The sequence below is a fragment of the Nerophis ophidion genome, linkage group LG06, assembly GCF_033978795.1.
Source record: "Nerophis ophidion isolate RoL-2023_Sa linkage group LG06, RoL_Noph_v1.0, whole genome shotgun sequence".
NCBI lineage: Eukaryota > Metazoa > Chordata > Actinopteri > Syngnathiformes > Syngnathidae > Nerophis > Nerophis ophidion.
The window spans coordinates 31,213,972-31,240,193 of NC_084616.1; the positions used below are offsets into that span (position 1 = coordinate 31,213,972).

Sequence of the window (26,222 nt, forward strand, 5' to 3'; positions counted from 1 at the left end):
GATTCTTTGTCATAATGCATGTGAAATCTATGTGTTTTCCTTTATTTGATGTCAGACTAATTGTAAGTTCTGTTTTTCTTATTCATTAGTTCTGACGGCATTTGTTTGGCATTTTTTGGCATCATTTGGGAGGAGAAGAAGGCATGGCTGAAATAAATGTCTGTTTGAGAAAAACGAACAACTTGACCCTTGATTAAGACCTCGGAGGGAGTAACAGTCAGAACTCAGCCTACATCGCGCTGAAGAGAGAGAGAGAGAGAGAGAGAGAGAGAGAGAGAGGAGAGGAGCATGTCGCAGCAGCGGAGCTGTTAACGAGCACCCCTTTGAGTGACATCGCTCTCAATCTTCAAAGGAAGCTGCATGCACGGACATTCCAGAAGCAATCAGGTCCAACGGTGCAGCGTGGTTAACTCAACAACAAGTAACATGTTTAAAACAAGTTAAATGTGAATGTTGGTTTAACCTGCTAACTGAAAGGGACTTTCTAAATGCTAAAACGGGGATATCCTGCTGTGGTGTGAAGTAATTATTTAAGTTAAGGAAGTGCTTGTATGATACAAGGTGATTATCATTGCAAAGCTTATCTTAAGGGAATTGCTTGTTTTGTTTTTTGACAATTTAAAAGAGCACATCAAGGTATTTAAAAGGCAAATTTATAATTTTATAACAAGTGGAAGAAGATAAACTTTAACTAAAATTAATTTCATAATACACAAACTTTATTTTGAAAGAAAAAGCAAACGTAAACATATCTAAGTTGACAGGTAGCCTTCATTTTAAATTTGTATTCAACTACAGTTAATACATTTTCATCCAAACTTTTAAGTTGGCTAATATTCAAACCAAATTGAGCTAAAACACAAAATTAATAGGCTAGCAACATGTCTGACCAAGAATACACTGACACTAGAAATGCTGTGGTGTTGCTGCAAGAAGATCCTGAAGAAGTTGCGACCAAGTCAAACAGTGAAAGAAGAGGGGTTAAGAAAAAGTACAAGACCCAGAAAACTCACTGAAAAAGGCCAAGGGTTTCATGAGGAAATGGTGAGCAAGCTTCAAGCTCGATTTAACGGCAGTTATGAAAAATGGAAATCTACTGCAAAACAAGCAAAAAGAGCAATTGATGCATCTGACATAGCAAGCTTGCACGGTCACATTGCTCGGATACACGGAACTTCTGGTGAAGTCATGAAAGCATATGAAGAACTACGTAGTCACAAAACTCCTGATGGAAACACTCGCCGCAGAGTTGACACATGTGATGCAGTTTCTCGGAAGGTTTTCCAACAAGCACAAGAGAATCTTACAGCAGAAGAAGATGAGCGAGATCAACACAAGAGGTAATTTCACTGTAGTGAAACTAACTCAGCGTTTATTTTAGCATCCTCGCAAAGATCCAAAAACTCAAGTAGTCGACGTTCAAGTCAGCTGTCTGCAAAAAGGCAAGACGCAGCAGCAGAAGTAGCTGCAGCTAAAGCCACTCTGTTGGTCTTACAAGAAATGGAACGTGGCCAAAGTGAACTCGAAATGCTTGAGAAAGAAATGGAATGAAAGAAGAGGGAGCTTGAACGCTTGGAAACGGTAAGGCAAATGAATGCTGCAAAAGCGCGACTGGAAGTGTATGAACAAGAAGGCAACTCAGATGAGGAATCGTCAGATCTTTTGCATGGAGGGAGCACACCAAGAAAGCTACCATCCAAGCAAGTAAGACAGTCTGAAATGAAAATTGAATCCTCAGGTTTCAATCCATATGCACAACCATTCATGCCAAAAGACAACACAAGAGGGCAACCTACTAGTCATGAAACACCAGAAAATGGTATAACAGCAGTAGCTAGAGCCTTGGCAGAGTCCATCAACATTAGCCGTTTACCGGTTCCAGAGCCTGCAGTTTTCAATGGAGATCCCATTAAGTACAAGGACTGGAAAATGTCTTTTCAATTACTAATTGAAAGAAAGAACATCCCAATGGCTGAAAAGATCTACTACCTCCGAAAGTATGTTGGTGGTCCTGCAAGAAAGGCAGTTGGAAGCTACTTTTTGCTTGGAACAGAAATGGCGTACAGTACAGCTTGGAACACTCTGGAAGAAAGATATGGTAGTCCATTTGTAATCGCCAAAGCTTTCAGAGATAAGCTTTCAGCCTGGCCAAGAATTGGAACCAAGGATAATGTGGAACTAAGAGAGTTCTTAGACTTTCCCAAAGGTTACGGAGTGGCAATGCTACAAATAAAGAGTCTTCAAATTCTAAATGACTGCCATGAGAACCAGAGAATGCTCAGCAAGCTTCCTGATTGGCTTACGGAAAGATGGAATCGTAAAGTAGTTGAGATTGAAGATCAATGTGGTTCATTTCCTACATTTAGCCATTTTGTCAACTTTGTAGAAAAGGAAGCTAGGATCGCGTGCAACCCAGTGACATCTCTGAGTGCTCTCAAGGCAAATGACTCAGAAAAAGAGAAAGCGAAAACTCCAAAAATTCGGAATGTTGGAGCAAGGATGTTGACAAGCAGTACAGAAGAAAAAACCGATACACTAAAGTGTGAATTCTGTGAAAGATCAAATCACAACATTCTGACATGTCAAAAGTTCATGAAGAAGGAGAACGCTGCAAAAGTGCAATTTGTAAAAGACAAGGGATTGTGTTTCAGTTGTCTTAATTTTGGACACATCTCCAAGAAATGTGAAAAGAAAAGTATCTGCAACAAATGCAAGGGGAAACACCCAACATGTTTACATGAAGAACGAGACAAAGAGTCAAGAAAGAATAAGGACATTGAAAGGGAATCAAAGGGGACAAATGAGTCTAAGGAAACCAAACAAACTAATGAACCAAGTCAAGAAACACCAAATGAGGCTATCTCAAACCGTGTTATCAAAAGTGACAAAACTGACCTCACATCTACAATTGTTCCAGTGTGGTTGTCCACAACAAGTAATCCAGAAAAAGAAATACTGGTTTACGCTCTTTTAGACAGTCAGAGTGACACAACGTTTGTTCTGCAAGAAAAAGCAGATGTTCTGGACACAGACAAGAAAAATGTGCAGTTAAAGCTCTCCACACTGTCATCCAAAGACACAGTCATTCCTAGTCAAAAGCTGACAGGTCTACAAGTCAGAGGCTTCTACTCGTCAAAGAGAATCCATCTTCCTGTGACATATACAAGAGAGTTCATCCCTGTCAATCTAAGTCACATTCCCACTCCTAACGCAGCAAGAGCATGGCCTCACTTAGAGCACCTTGCTGATGAAATCGCCCCTCTAATTGAATGCGATGTTGGTCTGCTAATAGGTTACAACTGTTCACAAGCTCTGGTACCAAAAGTAGTCATGTCAGGAAGAAACAATGAGCCCTTTGCTCAAAAAACAGATCTTGGCTGGACCATAGTTGGAGGACTTGATCCAAGTGTTGACTATGGGCATGCAATTGGATGCAGCCACAGGATTGTTGTCAAAGAAGTGACACCCAATTCCCCATCTGATCAATTGTTGAAGGAAGTGCACTATATTTGTCATACCCAAGTCAAATAAATAATTACACCATTGGATGTGATTAAAGTGCTTGAGTCTGATTTCAACGAAAGGAAACTGGGAGACTCACATTTCTCCCAAGAAGACTTGCGGTTCAGTTCAATAATGGAAAGGGGAGTGAAAATGCACGAAAATGGTCATTGTGAACTACCTTTGCCGTTCAAACAAGACAGACCAAACTTACAGAACAACAAGAAATGTGCAGAACATCGAGTCAAGTGTCTGAAGAAAAGATTTGAAAGACACAAAAGATATCACAAGGACTACACAAAGTTCATGAATGAAACAATAGAGTGCAGAGATGCAGAAAAGATGCCTCCTGGAGAACTAGACAAGGGTCTTGCCTACTACATTCCACATCATAGGGTGTACAACCCCCAAAAGCCTGGAAAAATAAGAGTGGTTTTCGATTGTTTGGCGAAGTATGAAGGAATTTCGTTGTATGATTACTTATTGACCGGACCAGAATTGACCAACACGCTGGTGGGAGTCTTGTGCAAATTTCGGAAAGTCCCAGGAGCAATCCATTGCTCTATTGTATTCGCGAAATCCAGAGTAACACCTACCAAAGTCACTACAGTACCAAGGTTGGACCTGTCTGCAGCAGTGCGTACAAGTGGCATGCTCAATGCAGAGTTGGAGCTGAATGTCGAAGAATTCTTCTGGACCGATTCAAAAGTTGTCTTGGGATATGTCAACAATGAAGCAAGAGGCTTTCATGTGTTTGTAGCAAACCGCATCCAACAAATCAGAGAGAGTACCATCCCCACACAGTGGAAGTATGTGGCATCAGAGGACAATCCTGCAGACCGTGCGTTGCATGGACTCAAGGCCAAAGATATCATCGCCTCAAACTGGTTCAGTGGGCCAAGTCTTCTATGGCAAGAAGAGCTGTCCGGTGGGGAGTACAAGGTGGGAGAACTTGACCCAGGAGACTCAGAGGTACGCAGACTCAAGGTGGTTTCTCTGGAAGAACGTTTTGAGAAGTTCTTCAGCTGGTCGAGATTAGTCAAAGCTATGACAAGGCTCACCAGATTTGTGAAGGAAATGCAAGAGATGGCGTAGAGTGCAATATCTCGCTAATGAGTTCTGGTGCAGATGGAGAAAGGAATACTTGTTGAACCTACAGCAAAGACAAAAATGGCAGAAGACAAGAAGGAATGCCAAAGTCAATGATATAGTGCTCATACAAGATGACACAGCACCAGGAAACAATTGGAAACTCGCTATAGTCACTGCAGTGTACCCAAGTGAAGATGGATGTGTGCGCAAAGTGCAGTTTCTAATCAGTGACTCTACATTAGATGACCATGGCACACGACTTAACAAGAGGACACACTTGGACAGACCTATCCACAAGACAGTTACACTGTTAGGAGCAGAATAGACCCACACTAATCTGAAAAAAGAAAAACACATTAGATTTGGTGGGAGTGTAGCTGCTGACTGAAGCACATTGTATATCCATCCATCCATTTTCTACCGCTTATTCCCTTTTGGGGTCGCGGGGGGCGCTGGCGCCTATCTCAGCTACAATCGGGCGGAAGGCGGGGTACACCCTGGACAAGTCGCCACCTCATCGCAGGGCCAACACAGATTGACAGACAACATTCACACTCACATTCACACACTAGGGCCAATTTAGTGTTGCCAATCAACCTATCCCCAGGTGCATGTCTTTGGAAGTGGGAGGAAGTACCCGGAGGGAACCCACGCATTCACGGGGAGAACATGCAAACTCCACACAGAAAGATCCCGAGCCTGGATTTGAACCCAGGACTGCAGGACCTACGTATTGTGAGGCAGACGCACTAACCCCTCTGCCACCGTGAAGCCCGCACATTATATAAATGTTATATAATTTCCTAGTTGGTTATAATAAATAAATACAATGTATAAATATTCAGTTCATATTTACATATAATGTGATTAAAAATGTATTTTATTTGGTAATTTCATGCAAGTATTTGTTAACTTTATTTTTGTTACAAAACCCATGTAAATTGGAGAGGAACATATTTTGTTTCCGGTTTGGTCACATTGTTGGGGGGACAATTAATATGTGACGGAATAAGGGAAGCAGCATGAGACAGCAAACATTTGATGGAAGAGGTTAATGGAGTCTGGGCTGGAAAAGAAACTTTACTCCCTCTGAGTTTGTGAGGCCAATGAGGTATGATTCTTTGTCGTAATGCATGTGAAATCTATGTGTTTTCCTTTATTTGATGTCAGACTAATTGTAAGTTCTGTTTTTCTTATTCATTAGTTCTGACGGCATTTGTTCGGCATTTTTTGGCATCATTTAGGAGGAGAAGAAGGCGTGGCTGAAATAAATGTCTGTTTGAGAAAAACGAACTTGAGCCTTGATTAAGACCTCGGAGGGAGTAACAGTCACATTAGTGCCAAAAATCGCAGATTGGAAATTAGTTGAAGTGGAGAATCAGTGCGCGATAACAGTTTTTATGCGCTTGGATTTTTGGCACTAATGTGACGCCATACATGTACTATTTAAATAACCATAACTTGCTCAATTTTCAACAAATTTCCAAATGGTTCGATTTGTTATAAATGTCAGAGTATTGTATGCATATGTATATTTAAATAGTACATGTACCATTGACATCAATAAAATGATGGGGACCAGCTGTCCGAGGTAAGATGGCCGCTACGCTGGAGAAACATCCATCCATCCATCCATTTTCTACCGCTTATTCCCTTTCGGGGTCGCGGGGGGCGCTGGCGCCTATCTCAGCTACAATCGGGCGGAAGGCAGGGTACACCCTGGACAAGTCGCCGCTGGAGAAACATTGAGCGTTTATTCATATCTATGATGAAAGGTCCATGGCAGTTCCCTGGGACTAAAAAGAAAGGAAATCACATCATGGCTGAACAAGTAAGTCTTACACTATTATCTCTCAGGTTTAATTTGCCTAATGTAGGGAGCTAGCTTTTTTTGTTGTTTTTTTCAATACATATTTTAAACTGCCATCTATACTGATCTGGGCTGATATCTAATTTTCCATAGTTTGAGTTGTTTGCAGAAACGTAAATACTTTTTATAGTAATATTAAAACCATATTCATTAATTGTAGTGATAACCTGTCATTCATTATTCTACTAAAATAGTAATTGCAATCATAACATCAATAATTAGGCCCATATGCTAATCGTGTGGTCCAGATATGAAGTACGCATAGATAAGTGGGTTTGGGTAGACTCTGGTGTAAACTTAAAGTAGATAGAAGAAAGAAAATTAATAGTCCCACATTGTGGCATACATTTAATATCTACTGCACATATACAAATATTAGATAAATCAAAATATTTTTTAAAACAGACAAGTGAGGAAAGAAAACATATTTGAAAATATAATTTCCATCATTGACTGACATCTGTGGACTGGTTGTGTGTATGAAAAGAGAGATATTGATCTTGACACTTCATTAACTATGTGATGTTCTCTCAACAGATAAGACATTACCTTTTTCAAAGACTTTTAGATAAAATTCAATTCGCATTTTCCACAACTCCACTAAATTTGGACTTTTTAGAATTTGTTTGTCGACAGGAGCTGTATCATCTTGATACATATTGACGATGACCCGCCATGCTATTCTTCTGATTGGTCAGGGGGAAAAAAGCTCAGGGCCAATCAGAAAGGAGGGGCCGTCTAAGCATACCCGCCCCCAAAGTGCCAAAACGAAGCGCGCTTAACGGTGACGCGCGGGCGCACGAAGTGGAGAATCAGCGCGCGATAACAATTTTTATGCGCTTGGATTTTTGGCACTAATGTGATGCCATAGATAATGAGGAAGCAAGTCCATGATCCGTGACGTAGACAGAGCCTCAGGGTGTGGGGAAAAAATGTATTCAAATATGAATCGCGCTTCTCACGTAGTGCGATTCAGAACCGATTTTCATTTTTAAAGAAATCGATTTTTTTTAATTAATTAAAAATTTTTTTTTTTATCAATCCAACAAAACAATACACAGCAATACTGTGCAATCTAATTCCAAAACCAAACCTGACACAACAACACTCAGAACTGCAATAAACAGAGCAATTGAGAGGAGACACAAACACAACACAGAACAAACCAAAAGTAGTGAAACAAAAATGAATATTATCAACAACAGTTTAATATTAGTTATAATTTCAGCATAGCAGTGATTGAAAATCCCTCAGTGACATTATCTTTAGACATTTATAAGAATAAAAAAAAAAAAGAACAATAGTGTCACTTGCATTACACTTGCATCGCATCTCATAAGCTTGACAACACGCTGTGTCCAATATTTTCACAAAGTTAAAATAAGTTATATTTTTTGGTTCGTTTAGTAGTTAAAACTAATTTACATTGTTGCAATCAGTTGATAAAACATTGTCCTTTACAATTATAAAAGCTTTTTACAAAAATCTACTACTCTGCTTGCATGTCAGCAGACTGGGGTAGATCCTGCTGAAATCCTATGCATTGAATGAATAGCGAATCCTTTTAAATCGGGAAAAAATCGTTTTTGAATCGAGAATTGTGTTGAATTGAAAAAAAAAATTGATTTTGAATCGAATCGTGACCCCAAGAATTGATATTGAATCGAATCGTGGGGCACCCAAAGATTCGCAGCCCTAACAGAGCCCCAACAACAATGCCAATCATGCAGACTTTGTGAGAGGCAATGATTTTCTTTGGGAACAATTATGATCCGGAACCTTGTATTTTTGAGCCTAAACACAAGGAGGGTGAGTCTTAAAAGCCAAGCACTCAACAGATGCAGCTTTATTGAAACACTATAGCATCAGGATCATTGCTATGTGCTAAACATACAAACTGACCATAATGAACCTTAATACGACAAACACTTACTGTACAATGTCAGCTCTTGCTCGGATGCGGACCGATGGGACGCTCACAGTATCCCGTTTCGATGAAGAATAAATCGCAATCCTCACAAAAGGTTGAAAAAGTTACCCCGACAATGTTTTTTTTGTGTCTTTTTTTGCTATCTCGGGGGATGTCAGAGTTGACCAGCCTCTCGGTCCATGGCCACATTTGTCTACTACCAGGTGAGAGATGCATAAATTATATTCTAGAATTTACTTTTACCAAGGTATAAATGAAGCAAATGCAGCCGGGGATCAATGTGTCAACAATTGCAGCGTAAGCTAGAATTAGCTCTTTGCTTTCAATGTGATGCTAAAATAGACCATCTGCATTAGCACTTACAATAAGAATATCACTCATATTTGGTTAATTTTCAGGTGACGACATTTAAATTGAGTATTGTTGGCGGTTTCTGGATGTTTTTTAGAAGGTTTTATGGGCGCAATAGAGGACCCTTGATCTGTTGACTCAATTGTCAGCTAGTTATTTACCATTTTCAATGCATAAAAAAGCCAAACATATGTGTTCTCGTCTTACATAAAGATTGTGAAGGATAAACAGCACACCTTTTAATATTTGTGTATTTCCAGTATGATTAGTCTGCTGTTATCAATCAATGTATTTTATTTCGGCAATCTTCACATAAAAACAAAGAACAACAACAAGAAAAGAGAAAAAAACAAAACAAAAAAGTCCAGAAGCATTGCTCTTGTGACGTCATATGACCCTAAATCTATGGAAATTGCCAAGGACATTCGAGCGGAATATTCAGAAAGGCCGACGACATTTGTTGCATTTTCTGTTTGAGACAGTTTTTTTTCATGTACTTTGCGGATTGTAAATACAAACGTGTACAATTGGATATGGTTTGCGGCAGAGGTGTCCAAACTACGGAGTCTGCATTGCGGCATCTCAAGTTTAACAAGAAGATTGGCCCGTGGAGTGGTATTTATTGCCTAAACTTTCTGCCCCCAGTGAAATGGATCAGAGCAATCTTGCTGCCCCCTTGCGGCTGGAGTCAGAATCGCTGGTCAATAAGGATGAGCCTCAATTGAAAGTGACTTGAGCACAGGGGCGGTTCTAGATATATGAGGGGGCAGTCAGAAATGTGAAGGGGGCATCATTTGTACACATCATGCTCCAGCACTTTTTTTTTCTGTGCTTATAGTAACGATGCTTTCTTCATTGAAATGGGTCTTTAGCTATGTGTCCTACCCCAACCTGGAGTAGTGGATTGCACTTTGTCAGGCCTCTACCTTCAGACCTGTCCAACTTGGGTGTCCCACCTGAAGACAAAGCTCCTGCTGGTATAGCTCTTACGGTCACTGAGGCACGCAAACCCCCTGACCACAGTAAGGTGGCAATCCCTCAGGGGGGAAACATTAACAGTGCTGCCATATTTCCGACAGGGGAAACAGAAGCAGGCGTCTCGCACCACAGAATACTCTAGCCATGGTCGTGTGCGGTACCAGGCAGGATTGAATGATCTTAATGTTGTACTAATGCACGCTTTGGGTAGCCACCCAGTATTGGCTGAGAGGGTGTGTTGCCATTTAAGTCACTGGGTAGCTGAGCAGGCTGCTTTGGGGGAGCGCTTCTTGGGGGGACAGAGGGAGCTGGTGCAGGAGAAACAGTGCTTGCTGGTGCTAAAGGTGCAGTATTGCTAGCTGCTGTCCCTGATGTACTAGCAGTAGCATCATTGCTACTACTACATGCAAGAGCAGGACTAGACTTTTTAAATGCTCTGAAAAATGGATGCATTACAGAGCATTAACTGTTTCTTTGTGAGCTGCTGGAAGCTGGAGCAGAAAATAAGTAAGCTTGAACAATAACAGAAAAAACCCGCTGTGATTACATGAAGAAAAAGAAAAACAGTACAGGACTACAGCCTGGGGCGGGTCTTTACGTAGGGGTCTGTCAGACACAGGTCACTTGTCTTCAGTTTGTCACATGCAGTGGACGTGGGCACTCATCTGGGCACAAAATTCATTCACTCCAATGTATGTGTGTTGCCCACTTGCTTGTAAATTGATGAAAACGGCTGTGTTTTTGTTTTTAGGTGTCTTGGTCATATCAAATGAAACGTATAATTTGTTTATTACAAAATGTAGATTGAAACATTAAAGTTTGACTATGTAGAATTACAAGAAAAACAACAGAAAAATAATTCCAGCAGTCGATTGCCAGACTGTTGCTAAGTAAAACGGGCCGTTGCTAGGGACTCCGCTCTGAACAGAGGACAGCAGAGGAGGACTGCTAAGCAGGATATATACCTTATGTTTCATTTTTACCCTCATTAACAGCATTATAAATAACTTGTAGTTTGTTACAGGGACAGTGGAGGCCCTCTGCCTTCCAAACGACTGCTGCTCAGAGCCTCCGCTGTCACTGCTCTCGTCAAGTTGTAAAAAAAAAAAAAAAAGGAACTCCGTAGCACCGAAAGTCTGTGACGATAAACGTGTTTATGACAGATAAGACTACACAAATACACCCATCCTAACAAGTATATGATAAATGTAGACAACTTTTCCTTTTCTTTTACTTTCATTCTGCAACAGTGATTGGATGTTTACTGAGGGCTGAGGGGTGTGTGCGGGTGCGTGTCTGCTGCGCAGCCTGTGGAATGGTGAATACACGCACATCGGAGGGAGGGATGAGAGGGAAGCCGACACTTCTATATCATGTGTGTCCCTTTTTCGGCGGATTTTTCCGCTTGTGCAGATAATTTTGTCAACTTGTAATGTAGTAATTTTGTGAGTTTATTAAAATTTGCTTTCTCAAATTTTGATTTGAGGGGGCAAGACATTTATTTAAGGGGGCTCCGCCCCCTCTTGCTCCTGAGCACAGCATTATTTTATATGACCCAATTCAAACAACTTCTCCCACTCATGGTGTAAATCAGGGGTCTCTAACTCAATTTACCTGGGGGCCACTGGATGCAGAAACTGGGTGAAGCTGGGCCGCAAGAAAAGATTTCTTAAATAATCTAACATGGACTTTTTAATGAATTCACCTTCTATGAATGGCTTTCCCGCCCTAGCAACATACTTGCCAACCCTCACCATTTTTCCGGGAGACTCCTAAATTTCAGTGCACCTCCCGACAATCTACCGGTGCAACCATTCTCCCGAATTTGTCTCAATTTTCACCCGGCCGACATTATTAAGGGCGTGCCGTGACTGCACTGCCTTTAACGTCCTCTACAACAGTGGTTCTCAACCTTTTTTCTGTGATGTACCCCCTGTGAACATTTTTTTAATTCAAGTACCCCCTCATCAGAGCAAATCATTTTTGGTTGGAAAAAAGAGATAAAGAAGTAAAATACAGCACTCTGTCATCAGTTTCTTATTTATTAAAGTGTATAACAGTGCAAAATATTGCTCATTTGTAGTGGTCTTTCTTGAACTATTTGGAAAAAAATATATAAAAATAACAAAAAAACTTGTTGAAAAATACACAAGTGATTCAATTATAAATAAAGATGTGTACACATAGAAGTAATCATCAACTTAAAGTGCCCTCTTTGGGGATTGTAATAGAGATCCATCTGGATTCATGAACATAATTCAAAACATTTCTTCACAAAAAAAGAAATCTTTAACATCAATATTTAGGGAACATGTTCATAAAAAGTCTAGCTGTCAACACTGAATATTGCATTGTTGCATTTTTTTTTCACAGTTTATGAACGTACATTCATATTTTGTTGAAGTATTATTCAATAAACATATTTATAACAGATTTTAAAATTGCTGCCATTTTTTGGAATATTTAAAAAAAAATCTCACGTACCCCTTGGTATACCTTCAAGTACCCCCATTTGGGAACTATCTGCTCTACAACATGTCATTGCGTCCGCTTTTGCACAACCAGCGTGCAGGCTCTTTAACATGTTGTATGAAGCTTGTGCAGATCCAAGAAAGCGGCTGCAAGACATACTTGATCAACAGCCATACAGGTCACACTGTGGGTGGCCTCATAAAGAACTTTACCACTGTTACGTACAAATATGCGCTACACTGTGAACCCACACCAAACAAGAATGACAAACACATTTCGGGAGAACATCCTCACCATAACACAACTTAAACACAACAGAACAAATACCCAGAAAACCTTGCAGCCCTAACTCTCCCGGGCTACAATATACACCACCTCAGCAGACACAAGTAGGGGTTTGGGGGGGTTTGGTGGTCGCGCGGATGTATTTTGTAGCCCGGAAGAGTTAGGGCTGTATGGGATTTGGGGTATTTGTTCTGTTGTGTTTATGTTGTGTTAATGTGCGGATGTTCTCCCGAAATGTGTCTGTCATTCTTGTTTGGTGTGGGTTCACAGTGTGGCACATGTTTGTAACAGTGTTAAAGTTTTTTTTACGGCCACCCTCAGTGTGACGTCTGTAGCTGTTGATCAAATATGTCTTGCTATAGCCCACGTGTGTATTTAATAGCCAGATACAACATATAACTGGGCTTGCACGCTGTTAGTACAGGATGTAGGTGACGCTAAATACAGTACCATCATGGCACCCCCTGAATATTGTTGATTCGAGAGAATGGATGCCCTGAAATTCAGGGGTCTCGCGGGAAAATTGGGAGCGTTAGCTAGTAGGACTCTGTTAAGCGCCGTTCATATTAAACTCGCGGGTCGCACCAACATTAAATTGTCATATCAAAGTGCGGGCCACTAAATAACGTCTTGTGGGCCGCAATTGGCCCGCGGGCCGCATGTTTGATACCCCAGGTGTTAATTAACTGTAACCAACAATGTCAGCACGCGGTCACACAGTTCCTGCTCATTGAACATTGTGGACATTATAAAACACATACATACCACTTAATATTACACATTTATAAGTTCATTACAATGCATGATGGGTGATAGGCTAAACATTGTTTCCACATTTATCCATGTTTGGCGCATTTTAGCTGCTTGGTATTTCTGATCGATTTTCAAAACTTTAAGAAGGTTTTCAGGGAATTAAACAAGGTAGGAGTAGAACTTTCCCACACTCTTAATATTCAATGTTAGATCGTTCCTACTTCATATTGCATTGTCGTCAGGGTCTAATGTGCGGGTGTTGTTAAGTTGAAATAGTTGACGTTTAGTATTGTTGTTCAGTCTGTTATAAGTTAATCAATACAAACTGAAGTTTTATTTTGACACAAATGAATGTTGTCACGTATAAAAGGGTTGTAATGTGTGTATTTGTGTATGCGTGACTGTGTGCTCGATTGCGTGTGTGTACCTGCACGCGCATCCATTAAACAGCGTATTGACGATTACCCTAGAAAATATCGCTCTGGATAAAGAAGAAAATTCCAAATAAAAATATACATATATATGTATATATGTATGTATGCATATATGTATATATGTATGTCATAATATATGTATATATGTATACGTATGTGTATATTTATATATCATATGTATATATGTATGTATACATACATGTATATATTTAAATATAATATGTATACATACATATATATATGTATACATATTATATATGTACACACATACAGTGTATATATATATATATATATATATATATATATATGTACACATACATGTATATATTTTTATATAATATGTATATATACATATATATATATATGTATATATACATACATGTATATATTTATATATAATATGTATATATACTTATATATGTATACATATTATATATGTACACACATACAGTGTATATATATATATATAATAATAAATAAATGGGTTGTACTTGTATAGCGCTTTTCTACCTTAAAGGTACTCAAAGCGCTTTGACACTACTTCCACATTTACCCATTCACACACACATTCACACACTGATGGAGGAAGCTACCATGCAAGGCGCCAACCAGCACCCATCAGGAGCAAGGGTGAAGTGTCTTGCTCAGGACACAACGGACGTGACGAGGTTGGTACTAGGTGGGAATTGAACCAGGGACGCTCGGGTTGCGCACGGCCACTCTCCCCACTGCACGGCCACTCTCCCCACTGCGCCACGCCGTCCCTAATTATATATATATATATATATATATATATATATATATATATATATATATATATATATATATATATATATATATATATATATATATATATATATATATATATATATACACTGTATGTGTATATATATATATGTACACTATATATATATATATATATATATATATATATATATATATATATATATATATGGCAGAGGGGTTAGTGCGTCTGCCTCACAATACGAAGTTCCTGCAGTCCTGCGTTCAAATCCAGGCTCGGGATCTTTCTGTGTGGAGTTTGCATGTTCTCCCCGTGAATGCGTGGGTTCCCTCCGGGTACTCCGGCTTCCTCCCACCTCCAAAGACATGCACCTGGGGATAGGTTGATTGGCAACACTAAATTGGCCCTAATGTGTGAATGTCAGTGTGAATGTTGTCTGTCTATCTGTGTTGGCCCTGCGATGAGATGGCAACTTGTCCAGGGTGTACCCCGCCTTCCACCCGATTGTAGCTGAGATAGGCGCCAGCGCCCCCCGCGACCCCAAAAAAAGGGAATAAGCGGTAGAAAATGTATATATATATATATATATATATATATATATATATATATATATATATATATATAATTTATACATATATATATATAATTTAATAAAGCCTGCATAGGCTATACAGGTACAGTATACTGTATATGTGTGAATATAAAGTATGGAGTTGGTTTTCAGCCCCCTGGCCAAATTGTCTTAGCCAATGCGGCCCCGTACTCAAAAAGTTTGCACCCCCCCTCCCCCCCCCCCCCGTTTAAAGGATACAATGGAACACAATTAAGCATATAAACTCAACTTGATTTTGTCCCCCCCATTGAGTTTAAGTTTATGTCGAACATTGGTACTTTAAAAGGAATTAACATGAATGTTGATTGCTCAAAACAAGCGTCCTCTGAGCTGCAGACGCAGTTGTGATTGTCTGATTGGCTGTCTTTGTTCCAGCTTGCCTTGATTTGAAAACCTATGTTCTGTTGTCAAATCAATTGTCTGTGGACCTGCACAGCCCTGCTCGGACTGTGTTTGGCAACCATATCAGCCTCAGACAAGTGGAGATGTTCAGGAGCGCTGTTCAATATTCCCTCTGGTAAATTAGCTCTTCAATCTCTGACGCTTAAAGCATCCATTACAAGCAAAGAAATGGAGAGATAGCAAGAAGAGGTGGTAATCTGTTTATGGGGGCAAATCAGTGGGCTGTCTGGGCCTCGGAATAGATGTTGTTATCTGTTGCTGTCTCAGTCAAAGCAGTATGGTTCAATTTGGTTCAACCTGGTCTGTGTCAACGTAGACCTAATAAAACCTGCAATTTCAATACAAAAGAAGAACACAATATGCTGCTGTAATACATTGGAACTTGTAAACCCGGGGTGCCCAAAGTGGGGCCCGCTGGCCAAATTTGGCCCGTTGTACCATTTTGTTTGGCCCTCCAGAGTGGAGCTACCAAATGTATTACATATTCATATCGAGCTCTTTCATGTTCGCCAAACTAAACTAAAAAAAAGTCATTTAATTTTACTGTAATAATCTGGCAGTGCAGTTGCCAGAAATTTTCAGTAAAACCATTAGTGGTACCATTTTCCATTCAGAGTAATCCACTGTAAAAACGGGGAACATACATTTTACGTTAAAAAAAGTAGAAACTCAGTTGGCATAATTTTGAAGTTCAGATAACATTGGTACTGTTTTCCAATTTACAGCAATGTACTGTAAAAAAATTGTCATACATTTTAAGGTAATAAATCAGCGCACCGGAAGGTTCAAGTCCACCTTCGGAAAACTCCCCCGGCTCCACGGAGACGAGCTGCGTTGTCAGCAGCCTTTCAGTTCCCACCATCGTCATCTCTCCCTGCCAGCCTCTTCCGGAGGAGCCCCGCTTGGCTTTAAACTCCCACTCCTCCAGCAAAAGCTGTTCCGAGGACTCAGAGAACCCTTTGGCGCTCACCAGCATTTTAATGTAAAAAAAAACAGTGGTACAGTTTTTAAATTTACAGTAATTTGGTGTAAATCTTGTCGTACATTTTACGGTAAAATCTCCGTGAATGAGCTGTCAATTTTTAACCAGAAAATCTATAGATTTGTATTTACAACCAACTAGTTGTAAACAAGATGGTTAACTAGTGACCATTTATTAAAATCTGACATTCTCTACTCACTTGTTTTTATATATAGCGGTGTGAGTCTAAGGCCCTGTCTACATTAAGCCGAATGACTCCTTAAACGAATACTTATTTAGCCTAAGCCCCGTTTCAGCCACACAAAACCATCATTTAAGGTTCCCCTCCTTGGATAAATTTATACATGGGTACGTGCGCCGTGTATTTCTTGAATACACAGGATGCAAAGAAGGTAGGCAAAGTGCATGCAGGAGATTCCTTCATTAGGTACCAGGCAGAAGAAAAGTAACACATGTCTAGCAAACACTCATAAGGCAACAAACCACCATTGCATACATTAGATCATGGGTTCGGAAATTCTGAACCATTTGGACCCCGGGTGCAACGGTGAAACGGATGAGTGGGCATAAGAGTGACAGAAAGACCCCGTCTGCTAGAAGTTTGGGATTTCCCAATGGTCGCTACTTTTTATTTCACACAGAGCTAGAATGCCTAATTAATAATCACTAAACTCAGCAAAAATATTAGGCTGTTGATTTTCTGTTGTAACGTAACTGCGAACGGAATCACAGAATTGTGCAATAAAACGGAATGGGCTGTTAAACGTGGAATACCACAGAAATTTACATAAATGTGAGTGGAATTGTGACGTGAAGGCACATTTCTTTGGTAAACCAATCCGGGACCGTTCATTTCTCCCCAAAACACTAAACTCGAAACTTCGACTAAACTACAAAGAACAATCCATACACCCACAACACATCTCATCTGCTTGTGTTGTTGTGAATGACATCATCAATGTCGGATCAAACAAGACAGCAGTTGCAACTTGAGGGGCGTTCTCTTTTTTTATTAATATCTTGAAGCTCAAAACAACAACACACTTCTCCCCTTCACAATAACAGCGCTGTGCACGCAACATCAATCAATCAATCAATCAATCAATGTCTATTTATACACAGTAGCCCTAAATCCCCAGTGTCTCAAAGAGCTGCACAAACCACGACACACAAACCACAACGACATCCTCGGTAGAGCCCACATAAGGGCAAGGAAAACTCACCCCAGTGGGACGTCGGTGACAGTGACAATGATGACTATGAGAAACCTTGGAGAGGACCGCATATGTGGGCATCCCCCCTTAGGGGACCGAAAGCGATGGATGTCGAGCGAGTCTAACATGATACTGTGAAAGTTCAATCCATAGTGGATCCAACACAACCGTGAGAGTCCAGTCCAAAGTGGATCCAACACAGTAGCAAGAGTCCCGTCCATAGTGGAGCCAACAGGAAACCATCCCAAGCGGAGGCGGATCAGCAGCGCAGAGATGTCCTCAGCTGATACACAGGCGAGCGGTCCATCCTGGGTCCCGACTCTGGACGAGCGGTCCATCATGGGTCCCGACTCTGGACAGCCAGTACTTCATCCATGGCCACCGGATGTCCTCTGTCCCAGTCTCCACAAGGGAGACTGGGACAGAGGAGAAAAAGAAACGGCAGATCAACTGGTCTAAAAAGGGGGTCTATTTAAAGGCTAGAGTATAGAAATGAGTTTTAAGGTGAGACTTAAATGCTTCTAACTGCCCTAACAAGGTAAAGGTTTCAAAAAAGCATAATGTACCTTAAGCACTTATTGTCAAAATTGTCAAAAGAAGTTATTGCACTAACATTTTTGCATTTAATTAACTAACAATTTATTTTTTTTAAATATAACACAAAAAACACGCACTCTATGGTGATAAAATAATTTTAAAAGAAAAAAAACGTCTTTAAAAATATAAAATAAATATTTTTTTATTCTTTTTTTATTATTGCTGTTATTTTAATTTGTTGATGTTATCGTTTCCATTTTACTTCTTGTTTATTCATACTTAATTTATTTTTGGTTGTTATTGGAAAGGTGATTTGAAGGTGTCATCTGAGTCAATTAGACAGATGTGTAGTGGTAATGAGAGGCACAAACCATAGAAATGTGGCTTTAATAAGTTTTTTGAGTGTGTTTTACTTACTACACTGATAGGAAAAAAGTCCCATTCAACTTTTGAGTGAACTTCACTTGTACGAGCATTGCACTCGGAATGGATTCGCTCGTGTGGACCCGTGAGTCACAAGGGTTTTACGGATATGCCTGCTAGTTGAAAAGCTTCTTAGCCACCTGATACCCAGCATCAAAGAGCGGATGATGAGGTTGATGATAAACAGGACATATCGGCTTTGTCAGATTGAAGTGTTCCTGCGTGATGCAGTTGTTGAAGTGAGTTGAGATCAGACTGATTTTTTGTTTTCCTTTTGCAGAAAGAAAATAAGTCGGCTAAAAGCGTTATTTCCCACCTCATTCGTATGCTGTCAGTTCCTGTAGTATCAGTTTTCAAAAACATCTGTAAGGAAAGCTGATTGTTCCTGATTGATACTTTAAAATTAACCACTAATCTAATGTGCACACGTGAAAATGTTGCTAATTAGACAGTATGTACACATTTTAGCTTCATTAAGCTGATGCATGAGGAGTCAAGATGGGGGAAGAAAGGCAACTCGTTTATTGGTGTCGTGGCTTGAGCTGTAGGCAGACCGCCAGATGAGTGTTGTGTGTGTGTGTGTGTGTGTGTGCGTGTGTGTGTGTGTGTGTGTGTGTGTGTGTGTGCGTGCGTGTGTGCGTGCGTGCGTGTGTGTGTGTATATGTGTAATGCTTACGGCTATATAAACACGTAACCCATCCATTAGGTGGATGTGTATAGTGTTCAAGTGCAATATATTTTATGCTAAAAACTATGGTTTCCCTGACATTTTCCACTTCCGATACCGATGTTGAGCCTTGTCTTGGGGCGGTATAGCTCGGTTGGTAGCGCGGCCGTGCCAGCAACTTCAGGGTTGCAGTTTCGATCCCCGCTTCCGCCATCCTAGTCACTGCCGTTGTGTCCTTGGGCAAGACACTTTACCCACCTGCTCCTAGTGCCACCCACACTGGTTTAAAAAAAAAGGAAATAATGTAACTTAGATATTGGGTTTCACAATGTAAAGCGCTTTGAGTTATTTGAGAAAAAGCGCAGTATAAACTTAGTTCACTTCACTTGCGTATTGGCCCATACCGATATTAATCCAATACGAACCCAGCAAAAATCATAGCACATACTTTTGTAATTTTATAGTGTGGAATGTTAGACACTACTTGTTTAAGATGAATTACTCAGAGAACATTGGCAAAAATACTAACATAATGATAAACTGGTTTGGACCTATGCTGTCTTTAATTAAATGGAAGTGGAGTGGTAACTTGTTTTTGGAGAAATCTTGTGGTCACAATCATTCATTAAGTTTGTATACCGGTACTTGTTTGTATTCACAAATACTGTATGTTTTAAACTGCAATAATAATAGGCCACTTATTTTGTGTTTATTGTGTGGTTAGCTCTTGTGTAGCTGATAACTCCGAGTAGTCTATAGCCTACCATGTTTCCTTTACTTAAATGACTTCACTAAATTACAAGAAAAGACCAAGCTCGTGTGCTTATTGTAATACTTTTAGATCAATCAATCAATCAATCAATCAATCAATGTTTATTTATATAGCCCTAAATCACAAGTGTCTCAAAGGGCTGCACAAACCACAACGACATCCTCGGTAGAGCCCACATAAGGGCGAGGAAAAACTCACCCTAGTGGCACGTCGACAATGATAACTATGAGAAACCTTGGAGAGGACCGCATATGTGGGCAAGATGATACCCAGATTCTATACCGAGTCGCCTTGTTTAATTGTTTGGTTGTCGAATGTTAAAGTTGTATTATTAAATAGAGGTCGGTGTCTAGCAGGACCGATAATCAGCATTTCTGTTTTTTTGGCGTTGATTTGCAAAATGTTAGCCAACATCCATTGTTTAATTTCATTAAGACACGCCTCCAGCTGACTACAATCCGGCGTGTTGGTCAGTTTTAGGGGCATGTAGAGTTGGGTGTCATCAGCGAAAGCCAACACCGTATTTGCGTATGATGTCACCTAGCGGCAGCATGTAGATGCTGAAGAGTACAGGGCCATGGACCGAACCCTGGGGACCTCCACACGTTACCTTAACATAGTCCGAGGTCATATTGTTATGGGAGACGCATTACATCCTGTCAGTAAGATAGGAGTTAAACCAAGACAGGGCTAAGTCTGACATACCAATTTGTGTTTTGATACGCTCTAATAAAACATTATGATCGACGGTATCGAAAGCAGTGCTAAGATCGAGGATCAGCAACATAGATGACGCATCAGAATCCATCGTTAGCAACAGATCATTAGTCATTTTTGCAAGGGCTGTCTCCGTAGAATGATTTGCCCTGAAACCGGATTGTAAGGTTTCACACAGATTGTTAGATGCTAAGTGTTCATTTAGCTGCTTTGCAACAATTTTTTCGAGGATTTTCGAAAAAAGGGAAGGTGAGACACCGGTCGGTAGTTTACCATGAGGTCAGGATCGAGATTAGGAGAGGATGAATAACCGCTTTTTTGAATGCTAGGGGAACAGTGCCCGAGGAAAGTGATAAGTTTATAATATTTAGCACTGATGGACCTAATAATACAAAGAGCTCCTAGATAAATTTCCCAGGAAGTGGGTCAAGTAAGCATGTTGTTTATTTTATTCCATTTACATAGATAGATAGATAGTACTTTATTGATTCCTTCAGGAGAGTTCCTTCAGGAAATGAAAAATTCCAGCTGCAGTACACAGAGTTGAGATCAATTTAAAAAAAGTAAAAAGTAAATAATGGGGGTTTAATTGGAAACAAAATACAGAAATATTACAATAAGAATAAAAAATAAAAAGCAAAAATGGGAAAAAAATACAACAGTAAAATAAGACTATAACAAGAGAAAGTAGGCAGTAGTGACCATGTCATGAAAACGCACTGCACTGTTATTGTTTTGCATCCCCTTTCATCCTTGTACCCCCCGCCCCCCGCCCCAGAGAGGAGTTGTACAGTCTAATGGCGTGTGGGACAATTGAGTTTTTGACATTGTACACGTTTTGTTACAACGTTTCCAGCAATTGTTACAACGTGTAACGTTGTAACAATTCTTCTAATGTTATTTCATCAAAACGAGAGAAACTATTTTGGAGGGCAGTATCCGCCGTATATACAATCGTATCTGTGTTAATAGAACCCAGTTGTAGCTGGGACGCATTGTCTTTAATCTCCTTTCTAATGACTTCAATTTTCTGATTAAAGAAATTCATAAAGTCATCTGCTGATTCCGTGGAGCTACTGGAAGGAGTCCCTTGTTGGGTTAGCGATGCTACTGTACTAAACAAAAAATTAGGATCGTTTTTATTAAGGCGGATGAGATTTGAGTAATATTTAGCTTTAGCTAAGGTAAGCATGTGTTTATAAGTTATTATAAACACATTATAAAGTGATAATAAGTTATTATCACTCCATGCTAGATGGTAAACCTTAAGTTTAGTCGTGCGCCATTTGCGTTACAGCATTTTTTATAATAATTTCTGAGCTTTAGTTTCTTCTGTAAACCATGGGATACGCCTTTTTGAAGCCTTTTTTAACTTCAGCGGTGCTATACTATCAATGGTTTCGCACAGGGCGTAGTTAAAATTGTTAGTGAGGTTATCAATAGCGCCCACATACTTTGGGAATGGTGCCATTACCGAGGGCAGTAGGCCAGCAAGAGTCGTCGTTGTGGAAGCATTAATGTTGCGGCTGCTATAGCAGTTACTATTATTATTATTAGCTTGCCGAACATGGGTGAACTTCGAATTTTATAAGGTAATGATCGGACATTACTTTAGTATACGGGAGTATCATAACTTTGGAAACGGTGATACCCCTGACAAGCACTAGGGTCTACCGTATTACCGTAGCGATGCGTGGGTTCATTTATTATTTGTGTAAGACCACAGCTATCAATTATAGTCTGGAGTGCCACGCACGGTGGGTCCGATGGGGTATTCATATGGATATTAAAGTCCCCTATTATGATTATATCATCGGCGTGCATCACTAGATCAGCAACGAACTCGGAGAATTCACTGATAAAGTCCGAATAGGGCCCTTGGGGGCGGTAAATAACAGCCAGGTATAGAGGCAGCGGTGTGACAGACCTCATAGTGAGCACCTCAATCGATTTATATTTATTATTTAGGTTAGGACTAAGGTTAAAATTTTCGTTGTATATTAGTGCAACCCCCCACCCCTTTTAAGGGGACGGGCAATATGCGCAATCGTATAGTTTAGGAGTAGAAGCCTCATTTAGCGCAAAAAAGTCGTCTGGTTTAAGGCAGGTTTCGCTGAGACCGATGACTTTCAGATTGTTGTCTCTAATGACCTCATGAACTAATAATGCTTTTTGAGACAGTGATCTTATGTTTAAAAAGCCAATATTATAGGTAGTAGAATGTTTTAAGGAATTTTTGATCAAATTATCCGTAGTAGCAATATTAATAATGTTGCGTTTATTATGCGTAGTGCACTTAAAATAATTACGACCATATCTGGGAGTTGATTTGACGGGTATTTTCAGATTGTTTGCTTGGTGCTGTGATAAACTGAACGCATCATAATTTGCCACCTCAGTAGAAAGCATGTCCAACTCTGACACAGTCATAGCAGAAAAAACATTATGTGAGTTGTGTATTATTCTAAGAGAATTGCTAAGTGTGCAGGGATTATCCAGCCTGGCACTGGGTAGTTCTAATTTAACTGACTCCTCACCCAGACTAGCAGGCTCTGTAATTGCCTGTGACCAGGCTTGCTTTAGTGCAGTTAGTCAAGTGTGACTCAAAGAGAAATCTATGTTCCGAGACAAGATGATAGCGCCTTCTCGGTTAGGGTGAAGGCCGTCTCTCATCAGCATGCCAGGTTTGCCCCAGAAGGAGGGCCAATTATCAATATATGTTAGTCCCTGTTGTCTACAGAAGCTAGCCAGCCACTTATTAAGCAAGACTAATCTGCTATATCTCTCATCATTGCCTCTCGCAGGCAGGGGGCCAGAGACAATTACTCGATGCCTGGACATCTTTCTAGCGAGATCCTAAGATTAGCTTTAATGTCAGATGCTCTGGCCCCGGGAATACACTTAATTGGGGCTGGTTTGCTAAGCTTTATGTTTCGGGTGATGGAGTCCCCTATGACTAAAGTGTGGTGCTCGGGGGACTGGGGTGTAGGACTAGCTAAAGGGCTAAATCTGTTATGCGTCTCAACCGGTTCACCGTAGCTTGTAGGCCGCTTCGGGCTGCTACAGGCTGGGCTAGTTAGCTCGCTACAACTAACGCTAGCAGATGTGTCCGCAACATCTAAAGTTACGAATTACACTGCTCTAACTGGCGGATACGGCTCTCTAGCAGAGCCAACCTATCCATGAGTAAGGTGCACAACGCGCAGGAAGCCATACTCACAGAACTTTCTGTCGCCAAATGGAGTGCCAGCTGTCTTCGGGGAAGTGGTTGTCACGGTGTGCCCGGGAGATGTGAACTGGCTGTCCAGCTTTGCACAAGTAAACACACTGCAGGACTGATAGTATTGGATTTTATATTAGAGATTTTAGATGCAAGCCAATATGATCCGATATTGTTTTTTGACCGATATCCAAAACCAGTATTGGATCAGGACACGCCTACTGAAAAACCACACTTGTTTGTTTTTAAAATGTTCCTTACAGCTTGTTAACAATTATATGCAAACTGAAATATGAGCAAATATATTTAGCAGAAAGTTACAGAGGTATTCTTAGAATCACAGAGTAACTCAACATTAAGAACTGGTGATTTGGATTTTGTCCCGACTCTAGCTATTACCTTCATTTTTCTTGTCACTCAACTGTCATCATAGAATACTAATCTACTGGTTGGGAATAGGCACGGGTAGCACAGGTTAGTGCATGTGCCTCACAATACGAAGGTCCTGGGTTTTATCCCGGGGTCTTTTTTTGTGGAGTTTGCAAGTTCTCCCCGTGACTGCGTGGGTTCCCTCCGGGTACTCCGGCTTCCTCCCACCTCCAAAGACATGCACCTGAGGATAGATTGATTGGCAATACTAAATTGGCCCTAGTGTGTGAATTCGAGTGTGAATGTTGTCTTTCTATGTGTGTTGGCCCTGCGATGAGGTTTGCTAATTGTCCAAGGTGTACTACCGCATTTCACCCAAATGCAGCTGAGATAGACTCCAGCACCCCCTGCAACCCCTAGTGGGACAAGCGGTAGGAAAATGTATGGATAGTTGGGAATATCTCATACTGCTCTTAACTGGTTCAAATCCTATTTTGATTACAGGACATACTTTGTTGACCAAAGGCTATGACCTTTGAAGTTCCTCAGGGGTAAATTCTGGGAACTATTTTGTTAAACTTGTACATGCTGCTACCAGGTTAGCAAATACGCAGCTCCAATGTGTCCTACCACAACTATGCAGGACATCGGGTCTCCTGCTGGTGCCCAGAGTCTGGACTAAACATGGTGAGGCTGTATTTCTGTTTTTAGCTTCTAAAATCTGGAATAGTCTTTCAAAAGTAGTGAGACAGGCCTCAATGATGGCAAAGTTGGCTGAAAAGACTTTTTTTAACTGTGCATATAACAACTGAAAGTATTTTATCTACACTTTTTCATTCATTCAATGTTTATTTATATAGCCTTAAATCACAAGTGTCTCAAAGGGTTGCACAAGCCACAACGACATCCTCGGCTCAGATCCCAAGTCAGGGCAAGAAAAAACTCAACCCAATGGGATGACAATGAGAAACCTTGGAGGAGACCACAGATGTGGGGTTTCTCCCCCTGGGCGACCGGTGAAAAGGACATCGAGTGGATCTAGCATAATATTGTGAGAGTTCAGTCTATAGTGGATCTAACATGATAGTGTGAGAGTCCAGTCCATAGTGGGGCCCAGCAGGAGATAATCTTGAATGGAAACAGGTCAGCAGCACAGAGACGTCTCCAACTAGAGGCACAGATGAGTGGTCCACCCTGTGTCCTGACTTTGAACAGCAAGCGCGACATCTGTGGCCACCAAATCTGTGCCCTCTTTTCCACAAAGGAGAAGGGGGTAGAGCAGAAAAGAAACGGCAGATCAACTGGTCTAAAAGGGGGGTTTATTTAAAGGCTAGAGTATACAAATGAGTTTTAAGATGGGACTTAAATGCTTCTACTGAGGTAGCATCTCTAACTGTTACCGGGAGGGCTTTCCAGAGTACTGGAGCCCGAATAGAAAACGCTTTATAGCCCGCAGACTTTTTTTTGGGCTCTGGGAATCACTAATAAGCCGAAGTTCTTTGAACTTTTTTATTGAATTATTCTTATATTTTATTTGATTTTATGGCCTTTTTGTAATTGTGTGCAACTGTAAAACCCTTTGAATTCAATAAATCAATCAATCAATGTTTATTTATACAGCCCTAAATCACATGTGTCTCAAAGGGCTGCACAAGCCACAACGACATCCGCGGTACAGAGCCCACATAAGGGCAAGGAAAAACTCTCCCCAGTGGCACGTCGGTGACAGGGGGAGACCGAAAGCAAGGGATGTTGAGCGGGTCCGACATGATATTGTGAGAGTCCAGTCCATAGTGGATCCAACATACAGTGAGCGTCCAGTCCATAGTGGATCCAATATAGTAGCGAGAGTCCCGTCCATAGTGGCGCCAGCCGGAAACCATCCCAAGCGGAGA

The 26,222-nt window shown here is 40.6% G+C and overlaps 1 protein-coding gene across 4 annotated transcripts in view; it reads left to right on the forward strand.

The window, feature by feature from the left end:
* arhgef25a (Rho guanine nucleotide exchange factor (GEF) 25a) overlaps positions 1 to 26,222 on the forward strand; it is a 175,217-nt gene that overhangs the window by 17,647 nt on the left and 131,348 nt on the right. For 2 of the 4 annotated variants that reach the window (XM_061903372.1, XM_061903373.1), the window contains one exon: positions 90 to 6,271. The exons of the other annotated variants lie outside the window; for them this stretch is intronic. In XM_061903372.1, the coding sequence (XP_061759356.1) occupies positions 1,591 to 3,531 (1,941 nt within the window). In that variant the 5' untranslated portion in view covers positions 90 to 1,590 and the 3' untranslated portion in view covers positions 3,532 to 6,271. Of the gene's footprint in view, positions 1 to 89; positions 6,272 to 26,222 lie in introns of those variants that run through there. 4 annotated transcript variants of the gene reach the window in all.